Below are 22,000 nucleotides of genomic sequence, written 5' to 3'. Positions count from 1 at the left end.
TATCATTAATAGTTCTATACACGTGGCACAATGGAAATTTCATTTTTACAAAACCTGACTTCCATTTTTAAACGTCAGCTTTGCATGATCATTCGTTTTTCTAATTCATAGTTTTGTACTGTAGGAATAATTTCTCTTATATGTTATATAATACGACTATGTATCATGTCTAATATCGGCCTGAAAGAGTGATTCAGTCGTGTAGTGTTATTGAGTCTCATTTGACGATTCTTTCAAGATTTGTTCCTGGTTAGACAGAGACTCAGAGTCAGTGATGACAATGTTCTAATGAAGGTAAATAGATAAATCACGTATCGACATTTCTACGTCAAACTCATATTCTCAAAATATTTGTTATATAATATTAATAGTGTTGAAAGTGTTAAAACTGAAAGTGGTTTATTGGTCGGTTTGGCAGTCAAATCTGTCGGATCGCATGTGCATGCTAGGTTAAAACTGTGGTATTTTTAGCCTATTATGTATTAGACATCAGTTTTATTAAAATGTAAGTTGTGATTGTCTCATGTGATCCGTGTAAAAGTAAAACTGAAAACGGACTGCAGCTTTTCGTGGCAACTTATGGTTACTCGTATGTCATTGTGTGCACCGGTATTTATAATGATCGGTAAAACAATCGGTCGAATCTAGTGTCCTCTTTATGCTTTACTATGTTTAAATCAATTTAAATAGAAAAACTTTGCCATTAAATTCAATAAGATGTAGTGATTTGTTCATGTCAAGTGTACTAAGTTTGACATTGAATAACCTTCAAACCAACAGTATACATACAAAGGTTACACCCGATTTGACCAATAATTCGGCCGGTACATTTTAACGGATGTCAATGTGCAATGATTGGGCGACTCCTGTCCGACAGCGACTCCTGTCCGACTCAGAAAATAGGTTATTCGGACAATAGTTTATTTCGGATCCTACCATTCAATTTTCTTGAAACTTTCCATAAAGTATGGTGGTTACATGACGAATAATCTGTGTAAGTTTGAGCGAGTTTCTATGTGCCAAATTTGAGATATCACCTTAAACACAAAAAATATCTCCAATTCGGTGGTTTGCAGTGGTACCAAGGCATATATCTGGAGATCCAACGATACGATTTTCTTGAAACTTTCTAGATAGTAAGATAGTATAGTTTAAGACAAATAATTTGTGCAAGTTTGGGTGAATTTGTATGTGCCAAATTTGAGATATCACTTCAAACACAAGAAAATAGTGCTCATGTCGGACAGGTCACAGGAGTCGCTGTCGGACAGGAGTCGTATTACCATGTGCAATATGCATACGGTTGATATAACGTGACCATCCCATCTTAAAAACCTCACGTTCAACTAAATTCGTAGAAATAGAATATTATAATTGAAAGGATAAAGCGGCAAAGCTCTGGCAAGTTCGTAAAATTAATTATTAAAAACCACCATTCAAACTCAAGGGCAGAGCAAACAATCAAAATGTCAGTGTCACGGCGCCGTATTGGAATTTAAAAAATTCGGTTTAGTGTGCTTTCATCATGTGAATAATATCGTGCATACTTACTACTGCGTACAATAGAAATTTACACAATCTAAATTTACATAAATTGTAATTTTTTGCCATATTAGGAATCCGAATATTATAACGAAACTTTATATACATAACTTTATAACGAAATATTATAACGAACTTGGATAAAAACCCAAATCTGTTGAGATTGGCTAACTGAGCCGTCTGATCAAGCACTTGTTTATAATGTTTATAATAACAAACAATAACCTTGCTTAGTGCTTAGTGCTTAGTCTTACTCATACATATCATGATCTTGTAACCGCGCTTCGCTTATAGTTATTTCACGGAATCTTTTACATATTTTCATCGAACGATTTGAGTTAAATTTAGAATAAGATTTCGTACAACGCGATCGAAATTATGCATTACATTTACTATCAGTTGCAGAGATTAAGTGTAACTATTAGTATATTAGTATAAATGCTTCTTAATGAAATCTTGTGAAACTATAAAACTTTGCTTCTAGTTCTAGAAGTAGAAGCACCTTCATAACCATGTACAATGTGGGCCTCACTTTCCCATGGGAATAGTGTTTTAAAGCACGGTATAAAAAACGTGCAGCTCCGATACAACCATGCGATGTACGAAACTGTAGCTCTCTGAGACACATTCTTCTAACTGGATGTACCAACTAACGATGATGTCAACTGATACCTAGCCGATGTGTGAAGCAATCTTCGAGATTGTTTTGCCCCCGCTAAGACTTTGGTGTCTTGGCGAGCTGTTGATCTGACTAATTGCTTTTCCTAGCCAGTACCTATCCGCTGAGAATATGATGCATATATTATTTAGTATGAGTATAAGAAAGCATGTATCAATCCGAGTAAACGTTGTCATATACTCTTATAGATTGCTGAAATTATTGTATAGTTGAATATTGTCATTGACGTCATTGTGAGCTCATGGTGTACAAATTATCTTTTAAAACTATACCTTCCATCAGTGATCAGTAAACAACGACTAGACACCTCTCGAGGATAATATGTATTGAGTGTATTTTTCAAACAGTTTAAATCCGCAGTAGCACACGTCGAGGCTACGTAATCTTGTAATCAGAAAGTAGGATTAAGTATTCATAACTTGTCAATATCATGGATCATGATGTCGTGTTGAGGCTTTAATTCTGAGCTTCTGAATTTGGTGGTGGGACATTGGAGCAAATTCTCATCTGTTCAAAACAAAAGTAAACAGATATCTTTGGTTGTATACAAAAATAAATAAAATTAGTAACAGTGTAATCATATTTACATAATCATATCGAGATTATAGGGCTGTTAAATCTGACTTTTAGTTTAAAATGAACGAATTCTACAACACATGAACAATTAATAATGTACGCATAATGCATAAACCATTGCAACTATAATGAACTGGACTACTGCTGGGTAGGCGAAGCACAATAGCTTTGACCCGTTACATCAACTCAAATATTACAGCTGTTTAGGCTGGCTGGTCAAATTGCTGTCACGTGTCAAACCTAATGCTGTTTACGTTTTTAGCAGAAGTCAAGCCCATATCATTAAAACCTAAAGTATTGAGCTAAGTCTGTCGAAATATATTTAACATTAATCACAATCAAAGTTTTAAAATATTCTGGAAACGACTATTCTCATAACAGTCGTAATACGTGGCTTCAATGTAATGATTTCAAATTGATGATTATAACTTATGAATATTGAATAGCTGATGCAAATTTGAAAAATGTTACCAAAACACTAAGAGACGTTTCACATTTTAGGTCAGCAATATTTGGCCATTTTCACACCCTCCCTTTCCCTCCTATTTTACTATGGCTATCGTGCGAAAAGAACATTCGCGTCGAAACCACCCTCCCTCGCTCCTACCTAAGGTGCTGACATAAAATGGAAACCCTCCCTAAATCTGGATTCTAATTAGAAATTCAAACATTTATTGGATCGTTTCATGCAAATATCAAACCGTACCCATAAAAGTTTTCTGTCATTTCACAAAACATAATTCTCTGAATCAATCTTATACTTTATTTATTTAACAAGAGTTGATAATATATGGTTTTTTTAATGGTATGGGTTTTAAACACAGAACAATGATGGCCGATACGTAAAACATAAAGAAAGATCAAGTCACTCAGTTGTTGCAAGAAGTGTGGATAAATCTAATAATAACCGAACCATATTACAGTGTAGTATGAGCGGTTTTAAGATCTTGAGAGTTGAAACTGTGTATTATAATGCGGGTCGGCATAATCTATATTTTAATATTTACAAAAGGGTGAAACGGTCATCAACAAATCCGGTCCCAATGGCTGGCAATATTCTTGTAAACTACCAGAAAATGGCTGCCCACAAACACAGAATCAACGGATTTGAGCGTGGAGAGAACATATTTTCTTCTATCTTCATATCAAACTAATCATCCTAGACTCAAACTTCTCATGTTGAACAGCTCGCCTTGTAGCGGCTCATACCTAAAGTTCAGTTCGTGGCGGGAATAGCCGCGTTCTTCTTTCTCCTCTCCACATTGTTCATATCTACAAGCTCAACCATGGTATGTTGGAACTTGCGAGGTGTCAGTCCCACAGCTTTGATGTGCTCGAACAGGACGTCTGCGTTCATATCCTCTGTAATTATAGCGGGGTAAGGGTGAGAGCATTACAGAACGGTTCCGCTAAGTTACCCCTTTTTAGCGACAATTTCGAAAAAGAAAACTCATCTTAATACCATTAACACAATATTTCAGTCTTCAGACAAGATGATTAATCATAAACACTCGGTTACAAGGTTACCACAAAAATTGGAGTCAATTCTTGAGGCAGAGCACTAACCTGGTAATTTGCGTAGGAACTGTAGTATTACTTCAAATTCCATATGGAGTAGTTGCGGCATGTACATCCGTAAGATACCTGCGGGTGATGTAAGTTTATGATATGTTCCCAATCAAGTTTAAAGACCATAAATAAACAGTTATCAAATCGAGTGACCTCAAAACGTTTAACGATCACATGGTCAGATCCAAATGATTAACTATTTAAACTCTTAGTCTGATTACCTAATGCAGCAGCGAAGAGGAAGGAATCGCCGTCTCTGAAGTAGACATCCCATATACGAGAAACAACATCAAGAGGCAAGGATTTACTGAACAGTGTGAAAACCCTGGTAGAGGAATCACGAGTGGAAATATCTAATAACAAAATTAAACAACAAATATTTAATGGGATGAAATCTATGATATATCCATTTCTCACACATCCAAGAGAAACCATAAATTGGGGTTAGAATTTGTTTTTTAATAAACCTACCATCCGATAAGATAAAGGTCGGGAGTAAGTTGGAGGTGGGTGAAGAAATTGAAGAGGGGAGGCAGAGCTTCCTCGAAGAACAGATTAAACACATCAAAATAAACGAACATCTGAAAGTGAGGAGTGTGTTAAATTGTTATAATCATGAATAAGTGCCAGGAAAGTATCTACAATTTCCTACCTATCCAATTTGACTGATAGCTCGTTCACAACATACTGGTGGGAAGGTCAACCAAATTAACTTTAACACAACATTAACTTACCATATCAGCATCCATACGGAAGAAGGCTCGCTGACAAGGCTGATGGAGGAGGTTACTAAGTAAAATAAAAGCGTCAGCAGGGTCCATGTTCAGCAGCAATACCGCTGTAAGGAATGACATCCCCTGAACATACCCCACGTCAGGTCGATAACTCGCGTACGCGCCCAGTACATTGAGCAACTGTTCATGGTATGGGCCATTCTCTTGAAATATACAAAGACTTGGAAATGTTCGCAACACGTCAAGTCTGATATCTCTGACGTTTTCCATTGTTTCATCTTGGATACGAGTACTATCTTTACAACACTTTAATGTGTCCTGTGCTCTGTCGACCATGATGTAATACAGACTTTTAGTGAGTTGGAGTTCGTTCCCGACGGCTAGTTTCCAAATAGTGCCCCTAACTTTGGGAGGCAGGCCTCGCCACCAGAGGTTGTGGACACGTTTAGTGTGGTTTACAAGATGCCACTCGGGTAAGATCTCCTTCAGCCATACATTAGTGCACGATGCGACGGATTCTTCGTATTTCTTACGTTCCTCTGCAGCTCTTTGTTTCTTCTTTAGTTCTGCAACCTCTGAAATTAGATCAACTGTTAATTTAGTTTGGGATCACAATCGTTCTCGCCGTTATGTGTTTTCAAACTGTGAGAAAAGATAGTATCATTTCGGCGAACTATTGACGGTCCCCTGCAAGCATAGCAGTGGTCTTTTGTTCATATTTATTCGGATAAACATACAATTAACGTGAAATACTCACTCTCGAATTATCGTGCATATGACAACGAAAACTTAGTTCCTCAGAATCAAATTAATATATCGTAATCGTGCACACGCGACCGCACGTACGCACGTGCGCGCCGTACACAAAGACGAATAGCGGCGTCATTTTAAGTTGACCGTAAACTTTTTCGCGTGTTCCAAACTCAGGTTTATGTAGACCTCCCTATCAGCGGATCAAAGCCAAGCACTTTAACTAAAGAAAGATGAAGTTGCGAAAAGACCTCAACTATTCAACCTGATAATAACATGGAAATGAGCACCAAGTAAAGGTTGAAGGTACAGAGTGTGATTTACCAGCAAGAAAGCCGTTTAGGAACGATTAGTGTTAAATTGATTGCACAACTCATTATTATATAATATGTTGTAGGCTGCCAACGTGTAAGCCTCTTGATTCATTAACAACACTCCTCACTGCCAATGCTGTATCTCATGACATTCCAACAGCACATTTTCACTGTTATTATTACACTGTAATATCAGATACTGATACAACATCAGGAACATTTACTTTTACAACTAAGTTAAATTTAGCGTAAGACCGGAAGTCCCAGCAGACAGATTGGTAATTGTATGCAGATTATCTCAGTGCTCACAGATAAGGACTAAATTATGCGCAGGAGTAAATTACAGATTGTGTGTAAGTTCAGTGATTATTCATTATATATGTGGTACTGTTGAATTATTCATTGTATAGGATAATATGTAGCTGTAATGCTGTATCACTGTATACATACATCATGTTAGATTGTAGACGGGAATGTGTACTACGTCTACAACAATTGTAGGGGATTTTCGTGTTCGTTGCATTACAGCATTAATGCATTATGGCTCTTCAACATGCAGGTAAGTAACCACATATAAATATACAACAAGCAATAATGCAGGTTCGATACTTTGAGTTGGTCGGCATAATATTCTACTATTAAAATGTATGTAAGTTTGGGCCGGGTGACTTGGGGACGACATCTAGGGATAAACTACTAAATTTGGGGTACATAATCGTACGTGGGTAGCTGAAAGTTATACTTATAAATACTATAAATCTACTTCCTAGATTAAAAAACAACAATCAACCCAGATAATACAATGTGTAGTGTATTTCCAGGGTGTATTTCCAGGCACTAGCTCAAACAAGATACATGTATCTTACCAGGTAAAGTAAGTTAATTTATTACTTATTTGCCTATAGTGCATTAGTGCCTAGTGCGATGATATTTTGTAGACATGTGTGATGATGTGATGTCATACATTTTACTTTACTTTGCTTTACTTTATGGAGAACACAGGTCACAGTAAGACAGTTATACCCCTAATAATTAATATCTAGTTAGACTATGACGCGCCCTTAAACCTGCAGTGTAGGAAGTGGAATGTTGCTCCTACAATCCAACACGTAGTTTATAAGCACGGGATTGCAGGTCCTGAAGATGACCTTATCATAACTATCATACCTGCTTACCTGTGTAACACAATAATCACAATAATACAGTACACACACATATTTGGGATTACAACATATTTGGGATTACAACATATTATTGCTGCTGCTGGGTTGTGTGTCAAGATGATTTGCACAGACGAGTAGGCACATGGTGTATATGTGTGTAATCCGTTTCTCTGTAATCATCATTCTGTACTAGCAGTAGTGTAATTATGACTGTGTATCTAAATACACTGGTATTAAGGTAGTTTACAGTTGCTGATCAAAGTAAAGGTATTTAGAGACAGTAGTGACAAGACTGGTGGTTGTTCAAGGAGGGTTCACTGTCAAGGAATGCACATTAAATTAAAAAAGAGAGTTGCAGGGAATGATGGGGTGGTGCAGGGAGGTGAGCTACTAAAGTAGTTGATGGCTCTTATATTATAAAACTTGAAGCAGTTTCTCGACTTTCTTCTCAATTTTCTTGACAGGTGGAGTAGTGCAAAGTGAACAAGTAGTGGTTGTGCTGATTTTCTAATAAAGCTCGTGATTGTAAAACAGTGACAGCGTGTGACTTTTGGTAAGTCATCATTGCAGTCTGCACTGGTAGCGCTAATAGCACACTGCAGTCTGCACCAGTAGTGCTAATAGTGCTAAAAGTGCTAATAGCGCATCAGTCTGCACCAGTAGTGATGCCCCCCCCCCACAGTTATCATTGGACTAAGATATATCTAGGTGGCACATTTCCTACACTCAAACCGATTATCTAGTTAACCAGATCTATCAGCTCTGCACAATAGTATATCAGACATGATGATCCCACCTTTGCGTTTAGCACAAGCTACCATTTCCTCGTACGCTTTCCTCTGAGCTTGTTCCTCTTCCGGATTCTTGGCGGGCAGGTTGCTGAAGTAATGAGGATTAGAGTTGGTGTAAAGTTACATATTAACATGCACATTGAATATAGTGTTAGATTAATTTAAGATAATCCAAAAAGCGTGACGTGATTAAACATGATTTAACGTTCACGATAATTCAACACGCAATAGGTACTTGAGGGCAAAGCACGTGTTTTGGGTAAAGTTTAGCACGTGGTTTTGACTACAACTTAATTCTTAATATTAACACTTGCGACATCATCAGCACTACATTAAAGGCAATATGTGATTGATTTGATTGATCTTAAAACGTTTAATCAAGGAGTTGGTACAATAAATGAAATTGCAGTTGAGCAGTTGCAACACGGAGCGTGATAGCGCCGCTGAGCTATTTTTAGAATGCCACTGCAATGCGATCAATATCTTTACAAAATATATCGATATGTCAATACTGTAATAAATGACAGAAGAAGGGCCTCGGGAATAATCTATGTCAATATTATCCTCCAAATGGTGTGATTATATTCTGGATTCTGAGGAAAATGCAGGAATTGCGCCCTAATAACCGAATGTTATAGGGATATTGTTCTTCAAACAACCAATTTGTCACCGTTGAGAGGCGAAGGTTCGTGGTTAACGGGATATTTAGCGAAAATCAACGTTAAATATTAAAATGAACTTTCAGATGATAAACCATTTAAATCATAAATACTCATAAATAACTTAAGATATTTTGATCACAAAACTCTTAAAGCTCAAATTTAAGTTAGAAGCTTCAGTTAAATGTTACCGAAGCTTATTATCATATCTACAGTAGTGCAGTTATTATCACACTATTTACTAGAGATATCATTAAAAGCATACTCAAGAGACAGTCGAGATATGTCACTACAGAGTGCGTCAGCTGCACCGTAGAATACTGATAGTACGGTTTAATGACACGTACATGACTCTTAACCATATTTTATTTCGGTTATTCTACTTCATTATAAAGTAGCGTACAGGGCATTGTGGTAAGCAGGGTGTCTGCTAGGTAATGCTGGAAGAATATAGGTGAATCCTTATCAAGCTATCTGTCCAGGTGCCAATTTCCTTTTTTCTTTGTATTACGGCCATGGTTAATTTCAAAGCTCTAGAATGAGAGCTTGTACCATTCTCCCATGATTTGGTGAATGAAGGGCGAAGGCTGCCCTTTAACCTTGAGATCTGAGCTACAAAGTTTGTATAATAGTGCTGTCACCCTAAAGTGCAATTTTGGCACTGTAGGTATACAGATATCTGTGCCAAAGTTGCACTTTACGGTGACAGCACAATTATAATAGTGCTTCTCATGATTCTAGTGTTGTTATTACATGCACGAGTCGTATAATGTTCGCTAATTAATAGACAAACTGATTTTCTGGGGTCACATCAAAACTTTACAGACGTGGTACCATGCTCTTGGAGAACCAATGTGGTATTAATAAAATTAGCTTATCTTAAAGTTCGACAAACCATGTCAACAATCCCATGAAATAGTGAATCTTTCAGTGTAATAGCGATTAAGGTGTCATGACTGATGTAAATACAGTTTGATAATCATTATGTGGGCTAGATACTAATATAGAGCAATTAATGTAACAGTGGTTTAGTCAATATCTATAATATGGTCAATATCTACATGGCCTAGTCAATATCTACATGGCCTAGTCAATATCTACATGGCCTAGTCAATATCTACATGGCCTAGTCAATATTAATATGGCCTAGTCAATATATTATATATGGCCTAGTCAATATTAATATGGCCTAGTCAATATCTACATGGCCTAGTCAATATCTACATGGCCTAGTCAATATATACATGGCCTAGTCAATATCTACATGGCCTAGTCAATATCTACATGGCCTAGTCAATATCTACATGGCCTAGTCAATATCTACATGGCCTAGTCAATATTAATATGCCCTAGTCAATATATATATGGCCTAGTCAATATTAATATGGCCTAGTCAATATATATATATGGCCTAGTCAATATTAATATGGCCTAGTCAATATATTATATATGGCCTAGTCAATATTAATATGGCCTAGTCAATATTAATATGGCCTAGTCAATATCTACATGGCCTAGTCAATATCTTCATGGCCTAGTCAATATCTACATTCTACATGGCCTAGTCAATATCTACATGGCCTAGTAAATATCTACATGGTCTAGTCAATATCTACATGGCCTAGTCAATATCTACATGGCCTATTCAATAATAATATGGCCGACGTTAAAGATCCTATAACATAATATCGTAGACTTCCTCAAACTGTAAAATATCTCTTTATATAAGACGGTATCAATGAAATACCATTAAAACCACGATTAAATTCATCATTCTTTTTAAATACAGCTCATTACCAGGGCTATTAATAGTATCGAAGCAAGTTGATTTGAAATTCTCAGAATTTTTTCCTTTTCACCCTTTTGAAAAAAGGCAATAGTGAAAGGTTACGAATGGAGGTTTTTGCAGAAAAACGTGGATTTGGAGAACGAGATAGGTGGGTTTAAATATGTCGTGTGTCCTTCCTTCCGTTCGTTACCATGCAACGAAAAAGTTGGGCGCGCGCGAGGATTGCTTGCGGAGATGTGATGTATAGATAGCCTGTGATCTATAAATGCGCGGCGCTACTGTGTTTTAATGTATATGATGCATGTAATGTATAAAATTACTATTAGGTAATACGCCCAATTTGTACGTGGCACGCATAGTAAATTCATGTGTACACGAGTATAGTTTACCTTTGCTGATAATTTCTTGAATTAAAGATACTGCAAGTTAAGTTCTACGGCAATTGAACTGAATTTCAAGTGTTTCCCGTATTTGATGCATACTTTATCAATATTATTATCATGAAGATTGAAGTGAGCTGATTGGAGCTTATACTTAAATTTATAGTAAATGTGAAATGGAAATCTAGCGTCCGCCAAAACGAAACAACGGGCGCAATTCTTGTTCTGATTACATCGAATCAGTTTAGAATTATAATTAGCAGGATACAAAGTTTCCAGGACTTAATCCCCACGAGGATTTGTTATACCGTTAGTTGTTATACTTACATTCTTAACATAGTTGTGACATAAACGATGTAGTTTTGCAGTTTTGTTACGTGTTGAAAACAGAGCTCCCTTATCTCTGTTATATCGGCAATTTTTAACTGCCAGTTGCCCCTGCTACTGCACATTGTTGGTGCTGTGCCTTTAACGGTACTATACCTCTATACAAGTACTATACAAGTACTATACAAGTACTACAATGACTGATTGCTTAAAGTTAAAGATTGACGGGCGAACTCCACGAGGGAAGCTTCTAATCACGTGGTCCAAAACCCAAGATTTTGACCCTGGATTAGGTCATATTGCTTCAAGTGGCACTTGCAAATCCTGCAATGCTCAGCCGGGTGACCAGCTTTTGGAATGCATGAAATGTAAATCCAAGTACCACAACCTCTGTTTAACAATTCCCCTCTCCAGTGACGTCCTTGCAGCTATGGAGAAGAACCCCTGTACCTGGTGGTTCTGTCCCAACTGCATAACTACAGGTAATCTGACCGACAACAAGAAAATCTCCTTCGAGACGGGTAATGACGCAGACTCTGAACAGGTTGTGTCGGGTGGTATGGACAGTGATCAGTTCAGAAGTGAAATGAAAGATTTCAAAGTTGATATCCTTAAAAGTGTTCATGATGCTATTGATGCTAAGCTTGGTCCATCAGGGCCCCGAAGTTCTAACTCTCAAAAATTCCTTATGTCCGATCTATTTACTAACAAGTCGCAGGAAAGACAGCAGGAGGTATTCCAGGCATCTACCATGGGCAGTCCTCCACAGATGCAGCAATTGGCACCTCGTTCTAGGATCCAGTCCAAGAGTTCAGTGCTTATATTATCTCCCCCTGAAGATGTCACAGCTGAGTCCGCTGAGTCCGTTTGCAATAATGTATGTGAGAAATTGTCATCAGTACAAACGGACTTTGTAAAGGTTAACAAATCCAATAACTCTATCGCTATTGGTTTTCCTGATTCAGAGGCAAGGCAAAATGCTACTCAGTTGATTGATGAAGATTCTTCAAAGGGATATACTTTGCGTGAAGCAAAGAAGATGTATCCAAAGTTAACAATAGAGAACGTCCATAGGGACGATGCCTTCCGCAGACTTACAGCAGACGATGATGATAAACTAAGAGATAAGTGCAGATCGCTACTGAAACCGTCCATCTTGGCCAAAAATGACGGAGTACGCAAGCTTGTGGATGCTGGTCACAAATTGGAGGTTGTGTACATGTCACGTTTTACTGAAAATAGCAAGTATTTCACATTTGCACTTAAAGTCTCTCCTGCTATCCGATCTTGCATCATGAATGACCAAGGAAGAGCTCTTTATTTTGGAAATACCTGCCATCCTGTGTCCGATCGAGTTCATGTTGTTTTTTGTTACCATTGTCAAGGAATTGGTCACACTTCTACAAACTGTCCTACCAAGGTTGATGACCCAACTTGCTTCCGCTGCTCAGGAAACCACCTGTCTAAAGATTGCAGTAACAAGTCCAAAAGTGAAGCAAAGTGCTGTGCCAGGTGCAAAGACTCGAAGAATCCCAGTGATAAAGCACAGCACAAGTCCCACAATGCAGCATCAATGGAGTGTCCAATCATTGCCAGAGAGATACAGAGGCTAATGATGAATACAGAATATGACTCAAAAAACATGATGTGACACCAGGACACCATCACAGTCCACCCCATGCTCTGAAAATGGCAACCTTTAATGCAAGATCCATTTGCAACAAAACGGTATCTGTACTAGAGCTACTGAGAGAAGAGAACGTGGATATATGCTTCCTGACAGAGACTTGGCTGAGAGTTGATGATAAGGCCAAAATCGCTGAGGTGAAAGACCACAAATATGATATTATTAGTGCTCCAAGACGTGGGAGGGGTGGCGGTGTTGCCTTCATCTATGACCCAAAGGTTGTCTCCCTAACAAGAAACAGTATGAAGTTTAGTTCCTTTGAGGTTTTGGAAACTGTCTTCAGAGCAAAATCTCACTTGATCAGATTTTGTGTCCTTTATCGATCAACTCAAGTTTCTTCTCATAAGAAATATCAAGAAACCCGAAAGAAATTGTTTCTTGAACAGTTTTCTGATTACATGGATACCTTGATAACTAAATCTGGTATTCCTATATTAGCAGGGGATTTCAACTTTCATGTAGAGGATCCAGACTATTGGGCTAAACAATTCATGGCACTCTGTCATTCAAAAGGCTTGAAGCAGCATGTTTCCTCACCAACACACATCTCTGGCGGCACACTGGACCTAGTGCTAACATTGGAATCACCGGCTGACAACTTAAACATCACAGAGCTTGAAATTGTGGAAGACACGGGCACAACGTCAGATCACTTCCTGGTTAAGTTTAGTGCACCCGAGATTGATGTGTCATCAAAGCAGCCAAGTAAGGAACAAAAAACAGTTCGTGAGTTTAGAAAAATTGATATTGATGCTTTCAAAGCTGACATTGTACTCCACATGCCATCTCCATCCCAGCTAACTAGTTTAGATGACGCAGTCGACAAATACGATTCTGTTATATCCTCAGTTCTTAATAAGCATGCACCAGCTAAGAACATCTATTGTATACCTGGTCGTAGTGACTGGTGGAATGAAAACTGCAATGATGCCCGTAAAAAGCGCAGAGCTGCTGAAAGACTCTGGAAGAAGCATAAAGGTATGGCTGATGCTCAAGATTATAGAGAAATCTACAGGGAAGCTTGTGTAGATACTACCTTAATCATCTCTAGAGAACGGAATCGCTATTATGAGAAACGACTTACAGATGCTAAAGGAGATCCAAAAGCTACATACAGAATTATAAATAACCTTCTGGATAAAGATCTTTCTCAGAAGTCCCCTTCTGGGCCCACGCATCAAGCAGTTGCAGAAAGTCTCAAAAACTACTTTGACGATAAAGTAAAGAAGATTTATGGGTCTATCTCAGAGGAAAACCTGTCCAGTGCTGATAGTCAATCTGAAGACAAACCTTGTGTAAAAGAGTTAGAGATGCCTAATGATACACATAGTTCTCTACCATGCTCTGCTACAGCTTTCAGATTAGTTACTCGATCAGAGGTTCTTTCCCTGATTACTAAGACGATGAATAATAAGTCGTGTGAACTCGATCCTCTTCCAACATGGCTCCTCAAGCACTGCCTCGATGAATTGCTCCCTCATATCACCCTCATAGTTAACCTATCCCTCCAAGAGGGCTATTTTCCACATGCTCTGAAGTCTGCTATAGTACGACCAGTCCTAAAGAAAGCCTCTCTAGATGCAGACGACTTGAAAAGCTATAGACCTGTGAGTAACCTCAGTTTTATTTCCAAGGTTATAGAAAAGTGTGCCCACTCACAGTTTTCCGAGTACCTAAATAAGAACAATCTTTTCGCAGCAAATCAATCAGGTTACCGGAAAAACATGAGCTGTGAAACTGCAGTGCTCAAGGTACATAATGATATACTCCTCCAAGTTGACAAGAAGAGTCATACTGTTCTTCTTCTTCTTGACTTGTCAGCTGCATTTGATACCATCAATCACAAAAGACTTTTGAGACGACTCGAACATAGCTATGGATTTAGTGGTATTATTCTTCAATGGGTTGCAAGCTACCTGTCAAATCGATCCTTTATCGTTGGTGTTAAGGGTGAATATTCCTCTCTCTGTGACCTCGAGATTGGAGTTCCTCAGGGCTCAATTCTTGGTCCTATATTTTTCATCCTTTACACTAAACAGCTACAAGATATTGCAAGTATGCATGGTCTCCAAATCCATCTATATGCTGATGATACTCAGATATACTTCTCATTTGATCCTAAGAACGACATGGACATTGAATCTATGAAGAGCAAATTGAAAGAATGTTTCGAGCACATCAAATCATGGATGAGTGAGAACTACCTGAAACTCAACGACAATAAAAGTGAGATAATCGAGATCTCTACAAACTCCAAAGCTCCAAAACAAGTTGAATTCAATCTTGACAGCATTATATGCTCCATTAAACCTACCAAGTCAGCAAAGAATCTGGGATTTATTTTTGACAACCATCTCAATTTAGAGGCACAGATCAACAACGTTGTCAGAGTTTGCTATGTAAATCAGCGAAATCTTGGCAGAATAGGTTCCAAACTGAGTAAGGAGCTCAAAATCCAAATGGTACACGCTTCAATTCATTCCATTCTGGACAATGGAAATGCTACTTATGGTGCCCTTTCTGAAAGACTTCTCCAGAAACTTCAAAAAGTGCAGAATACTGCTGTGAGATTCATATTCGGACTTCATGGGAAGTTGAGACAGGAGCCCATCACACCCTATATGATTGAATTACACTTCTTACCTGTAGCAATGCGAATCAAATTCAAGATAGCGTTACTGGTTTTCAAGTGCCTAAACGATTGTGCTCCTGAATATCTAAGGACAATGGTCAAAATTAGGGACACTAGTAAACATCATGTCAGAATGGACCATGACTTCTTCCTACTGGAACGCCCTCCTTTATCACGGCTGAGGGCTACAGCTGGTGCTTTCTCTCACACTGCTCCTAAAATCTGGAATACACTTCCCTACTCACTACGCTCCATCTCTCGACTGGATGTTTTCAAGAAGGCTCTCAAGACCCATCTATTTCATCAAGCCTATCCTGTATGTGCGAACAGTATTTTTGGTGATTCAGTAGTCATGGACGCAGGACTTTAAGATCAATCTACAATTTATAAATTTGAATTTTTGATTAGAAAAGGGACTACTAAGGTAAATTTATCTGCACCGCTTTGTTGGCCAGTATCAACTCCATTTTTTGGACTTTGGTCGCTTATACGGCCTAAGCGGTATACAAATAAAGCGTTATTATTATTATTATTATAAATATTAATACAATGTTCACCTACTTTTACATTACATGGGCATGTGTCAAACTATCAGCTGTTGTTAATTTGACAATTGTATCAAATACTATTGTTCGCGCTAAGCTACAGTTTACACTGCTATTCGAGCTTAAATTGTAAAATCGTAGATACTAAAGTTAAACATCTGCTGATGCCGATATACCGCATAATTTCCACATTATTATCCGTGACGTCACAGCGATACAGTAGGATGACCATCTGTGTCATTGTACTGAACATGGACATCTCTACACCTTTGAGATATGTCACGTGACAGCCTAACAGTCACATGGAATCCACTTGGCGGGCAATTACCGGAACGTTGGAACAGTCTGGTATGTAAACTATTGTGGTATGTACACTAATACTATGTATGTGTTTTATTGTGTTCAGCTAATCTTATAAATAAGCTAACCATGTCTCCCGTTCGGTATTTAGTACCCAACAAACATGGTTGAACGATGGGGGTGACCAATATCGCTAGTTTAAATTTAGTACAATAAATCTTATGAAGTTGATTCTTACCTAGGTCTGTTTTCAAAGATGAGATTGGTGGTCAACACTACTGGCTCTGAGCGCTTGAACAGCTTCCTGAAAATGTTTGCATAGTTGATCTGATCTCAAATGTTCATGCATAAACGCACTTTAAAAAAGGTTTGATCACGCTCGAGTCACGTGATCTATAAACAGATCACGAAACCTGTTTTCTAAATGCTGAGACAATTTCCCATCCCATTTTATGAGCAAGACCTTAAAACCTCAAATCGTAGTACGAGGTAATGCAAAGAATTAACATAATGCACGATCTGGATACCGGGATACGGTACAATACATAAAGTAACCTAATATAATACATAATATAACTTAACCCCACGTTACACTAATTCCTTGGAACGAATAATGCCATGCATTTCCACAGAAATTCAGTATTCTGCGTATCCAATTTTAAGCAATCAGGATATTAAATTGTTACACTGTCCGACACTGACCTACTGTAGATGATTGAATTTCAATCTTTTGATAAAAAAAACCTGTCCCAACTCTCAAAGTGCTTAATATGCTTTGAGATCTTGGCGCGTGTCCAAAAGAAAGATCAACTCCAATATCAATTTAAATAACAATAATTTCTATTTTTTTTAACACGAACCGCACCTGGCAAGCAATGACATTTTGCTGGTTGTGGAGTTTTGTTTTTTCTTTGGGTCCGTGTCTTCTGAGTCATCTTCGTCATGGAGTGAAATATCTTCCAGGGTTGAAGTGTCTATCGGACTTGGAAGCTCTGTAAAAGAAATGGGTTAGTGGGTTATCCGGGTTACTCCATGCTGTATGATTAGTTAATGTAAAAGATGATGTATGTGTGCAAATGTCACTGCTGTAAAATCCAACATCTTGTTTTCAATTTCAACTTCCGATTTAATTGGTGCATATAACTGTCCTCGCTTGATTTTAATTTTGACTTCTAAACAATAATCCACCAATCAAAACAGAATCAATTGAAGTATGGAACAAAATAAAGCATAATTGGTTTTGTTTGATTGTGTTGTAAAAATAAACAATTGTTGTTATTTTAAAATGTTATAAAAGTGTGGAATGTCTTGAAAACTGACCTGTGAAGTGGGTGTTATAGTCGAGACTAGAGTTGCCCAGTGAGACCGAGTCCATTGAACCACTTCTTCCTGATCCTGTGACACGAGATATACTGTCAGCAACAAGATTGGTTGGGATCTTCTAATTCACTAATTGCACTAATAAAGCAATGAATCATTTATTCCCATTCTTAGCAAAAACGACTGATAAATACAAGATGTTATGTTCAATCCCATGATGACCATATATCATATAAAGTTAAAAGCAAGAAACTCCCCAACCAATAACCACATTAGATACATGTGTCGTAAACAAGAAACATACAACACATGGTACCACATGTGTAACATACAGGCTCAGAATTACAGGAGGTCTGGGTGACCCAAACGAAATTAGATATAACATGATATTTTGGAACCATCTAATTTCAGTGGGAACCTCAAGACAAGCCATACCCATGATGTGGTACAGTACAGGGCCAGGAGTACGGTAATAACTGAAATCATTCTTGGCAGCTCATGAAGTCTTTGACGATAAAGCATGACCTCTAGAAATTACATAATTCTCTTAAAATCAGAAGGGCAAGTATTTGATGAACTGATGATGAAATGATTTGAAGAACAGTTTATCTTAAATTGAAGTTACTTACCAGTTGTTAGATTGGAGAGATTGCGCCTGTGATGTTTCCTGCCATTAGTTATAGATATAGGAGAGAGTGCTTCTGGTTCAGGGTGCTCAAAGCTGTGAACACTACTTGACGTGCTCTGCTCTTGGTTACTGTCATGTCTAGATCTTACGGTACTGTCGTGCCGTATACGAGGTTCATTGCTGGAGGATGACTCGCTTATACTTGTACTTCTCACCTCTTCTATATCAACCTGATGGGGAAACAGTTGTGTTAGAGGAATGTAATACAATAGAACAAATTGTGTTTATACAAATAGGTACTATGTACATTGTATCCAGCCTTATATGATGAAGTTGTAGGTCAATCAAAGTATTTTACTCTGTAAGAGACTGAAGAAGGTAGAACAATTAAACATTCATGCTAACCAGTGTTATTACCTCTAGAATAGGAGTGTTGTTGTTGTCTTCAACACCATTCATGTTTTAACTTTAAGGATGTAGAGGTGCCATACTATAACTGGTCACCTAAAATTATGGAAAGATGTTAGGGTCATTTATTATGAATTTAAAGATTCAATCTGGGTTTGATTAAGCAGCCTGCTATTACAGTAGTTATATACCATTGAAAGTACAGGGTGTCCCAAGGTGAAACTGCCGAAATATTTACAAATTGTTGTTTTTCGAAACATTTGAGGTTATGCTTTCCCTAATTGGTGACTCTTTGTAGATTAGTAACACTACACGAAATTAGTTAACATCATTGATAAATGTACGTTCCACTTGAATCTGAATAGATTAAAAGAAGATTCAGGATATGTAATTTAGAGATAATGTTTTTTTGGAAACAATGCCTAGAATATCAAAGACATAAGAAGTGATGCTAATGATGTGAAAAGTAAGCAAGGCATCAAATTGGCTCCTCGTGTGACTTAATTAATCTGGCATTACTACCTACAGTGCAAACTTGGATGGGACTGAAAAATCGTAATAATTTGATCCTTCGCTGAAACAAAATATTGCTATAAATAATGTAAGATTTACAATGTTTGATTCTTTGATCTTAACTGTCCGAATAAAACGCTGACCAATACTTACAGTGTGTATAATGGTAAGGAATAATACCATCAAGATTTAAGTTATAAAGAGATTTTTAATGAAATGAAAACATTAAATTTCAAAGTGAAATTTAATAATGACAAATTAAATAAACTATTATGTGTTGTCTTGAAGGACAAAAACTAAAACTTTGATTGTGAGTGAGGCTAAATGCAGTCAGCCATATGCTGAGCTTTCTCAGAACTGACAATATTTGATAAGTGACATCTTCCAGCAAGTGAAATAAACATTGTGTGGAGCACTTAGCAATTGTGGTGTAAAGATTCTGATTATTATAATATATGTTAAATAATAAGTAACTAATAATCTTTATTTCTGAATCTCTGTGATGTTAAGTTAAAGTGAATTCTCTTTATTTTATCTCCACCTATAGCTGACTTCAGATAGTTCAGTCACATAGATTTATAGACAAGCTCCTCCGTCTGGAACCCAGACGTTGCATGTTGGCCCCCCGCCCCTCCGAAAAAGTGCCCCCTAATAATTGGCCCTCCTCCCCTTTTAGCGCCCCTTCCTGAAATTAGATAAATTAGTTGATTTTAGAGGAAACGCGGACAAAATCTCAAAAAAAAAGTTTCTATCGAGCAAGACGCGCAGTTTTGCTAGTCCTGCAGTTAAGTTTTACAAAATCGTCCCACATTTGAACGACGATTTGGCGCCCCCCCCCTGCACAGCAGGGTCAGCAGGGCCCTTCGTTACATACCGCTGGAGTCATTCAATGCAGACCCGTACCTCCTCAACTGCTAGTAAGGTATGGGTGCATTGGAAAACGAAGTTTCAGAAATTTCTATAACTCTAATGTAGGTTACCTTCAAATACGGTAATGTAGGTCTTTTAAAAAATCATCTGAAGTAGCAAAAGGTACCATAATCCTGACCATATCCTGGAGAGACTGGTATAGAGATCACATGTGATGGGGAGCGTCATCTGGGAGCAGTGATAGGTGGAGAGGAGGCTAGAGAGACATATGTAAAAAAGAAAGTAGAGAAATGGGTGAAGGATGTAGAAGAGTTGTCAGATATTGCCCTTGATGAACCTCAGGCAGCCCTATCAGGGTATACTAAAGCCATCGGTGTCATCGGTGGACCTTTGTGATGCGTACCATCCAAGACCTCTCCATCCCATTGGAGAAGTGTATAAGAGAAAAGTTAGGGACTACGGGTGGAAGATGAATAATTGATATTCCAACAGCATCTTGTTCCCTGCATTGTGCTGATTCCGGGAAGCATTTTGTTTACGCTCTCATCATTCTGTAGGATGAGATATCGTTCATTTAAAATTGGGTAATTATAGGCCTGTCAAGGATTTCAGCCTAATTAAGAGCTGATCAATTGCAGCTAGTTGTGCCATATAAGGGATAACTGAGGTCACGTGACATTCAGTCCTATCACGTGACCGCTAATCCTATCACGTGACCTTGATTCGTAAAGCCTCGGGCACGTGATCACATTCGTAACGTGTCGTATGCCGACTAGGAGATTTTGTGACGTCACCAGAGCTGAAGCTACTTGATCAGGCCTTATATGGAATAATATCGTGTATCGGGTGTAATTGGACCCAATTAGAGCAGCTGAGCGCTCAATTATAGCAGCATCTGGTACCACCTTCTGAAACCCAGCAGACAGCTGGCCCAGAGAATCGAAATTAGAAGGATTTTTTATTGATGGAAATCGAAGCGGAAACCTTGTAACCCTATGTTTTCGATGACGCCGAACAAGATTAAACAGGTTATAATTGTCCTACTCTCGTGTAAATTGCTCTAAAACGTGATTGAAATTGTAATGATGCTATCAATTGTAATACAGTTTTTACATTAAGCTGAGCGGCGTAACGGCTGGCATTCCTGGGCCGCACTCATCCCAGATTGTCATTCCGCCGCAGCTTCAATTTATCTGGATATTACAGCCTGGGGTCCCCAGGTAACGACTGGAACCGCTATATCTGCCTAATCTCAGCTATTGTAAATAACGAAGCCTGTGATCCGCACATCAGGTATTGACCACATTGAACGGGCTTGAATCGAACAAGCCGTGTTATTAATATTAAAGATATTAATACCAAAAATCGTATTACTAGATTACCTTCTTGTCATTTGTGCGAAGTGCGTACTCTTTATACTGCAGTTTGAAGTGCATTACAGAGTTAATGTTATGTGTATTATACAGTTACAGTTATGTAACTGTTGCACACAGTAAAACTTACTGCGATCGCGCTGATAAGAAGTGAACTGATAAGAGTCGAGTAAAATTGCAACGTAACTAAAATCAATGTAACACCGCTATATGAATAGTGATCATTTCTCAAATAGTTTTCTCAATATTGCAATGAAGTTGTCCGATTTTATTGATGGAACGTGTGACAGCCTTTCATGTCACAGTCCTCCGTCAAACAAGGACATCCTTCGTTTTCTTTTGAGCCACAAGGAAAACCATGCGACTCATGTCGATTTAATGCTGGCCGAGGTTTCAAGTTTGATATTAAGTCATTACAGTACCATCGAAATGTACAGGCAAACGGACTTCT

General features: G+C 38.0%; 1 protein-coding gene across 2 annotated transcripts in view; it reads right to left on the bottom strand.

Annotated features, from left to right (window-relative positions):
• Window positions 1-2,758: 2,758 nt before the first annotated feature.
• The window catches only part of LOC134826162 (TBC1 domain family member 12-like), a 63,850-nt gene continuing 44,608 nt past the window's right edge, over window positions 2,759-22,000 (bottom strand). The window contains exons 1-11 of one of the 2 annotated variants that reach the window (XM_063838475.1): window positions 18,803-18,899; window positions 18,387-18,615; window positions 17,758-17,832; window positions 17,303-17,429; window positions 16,676-16,741; window positions 8,124-8,206; window positions 5,101-5,675; window positions 4,838-4,947; window positions 4,588-4,691; window positions 4,364-4,441; window positions 2,759-4,159 (exon numbers count right to left, since the gene is read on the bottom strand). In XM_063838475.1, coding sequence (XP_063694545.1) covers window positions 4,014-4,159; window positions 4,364-4,441; window positions 4,588-4,691; window positions 4,838-4,947; window positions 5,101-5,675; window positions 8,124-8,206; window positions 16,676-16,741; window positions 17,303-17,429; window positions 17,758-17,832; window positions 18,387-18,615; window positions 18,803-18,844 — 1,635 coding nt within the window. In that variant the 5' untranslated portion in view covers window positions 18,845-18,899 and the 3' untranslated portion in view covers window positions 2,759-4,013. Of the gene's footprint in view, window positions 4,160-4,363; window positions 4,442-4,587; window positions 4,692-4,837; window positions 4,948-5,100; window positions 5,676-8,123; window positions 8,207-16,675; window positions 16,742-17,302; window positions 17,430-17,757; window positions 17,833-18,386; window positions 18,616-18,802; window positions 18,900-22,000 lie in introns of those variants that run through there. The other variant, XM_063838476.1, reaches the window with a different exon arrangement.

The sequence above is a fragment of the Bolinopsis microptera genome, chromosome 1, assembly GCF_026151205.1.
Source record: "Bolinopsis microptera isolate Bmic1 chromosome 1, MBARI_Bmic_1.0, whole genome shotgun sequence".
NCBI classification, from domain to species: Eukaryota; Metazoa; Ctenophora; class Tentaculata; order Lobata; family Bolinopsidae; genus Bolinopsis; species Bolinopsis microptera.
Note: the sequence above shows the minus strand (reverse complement) of the source record. Positions and strands in the feature narration are given on the sequence as shown.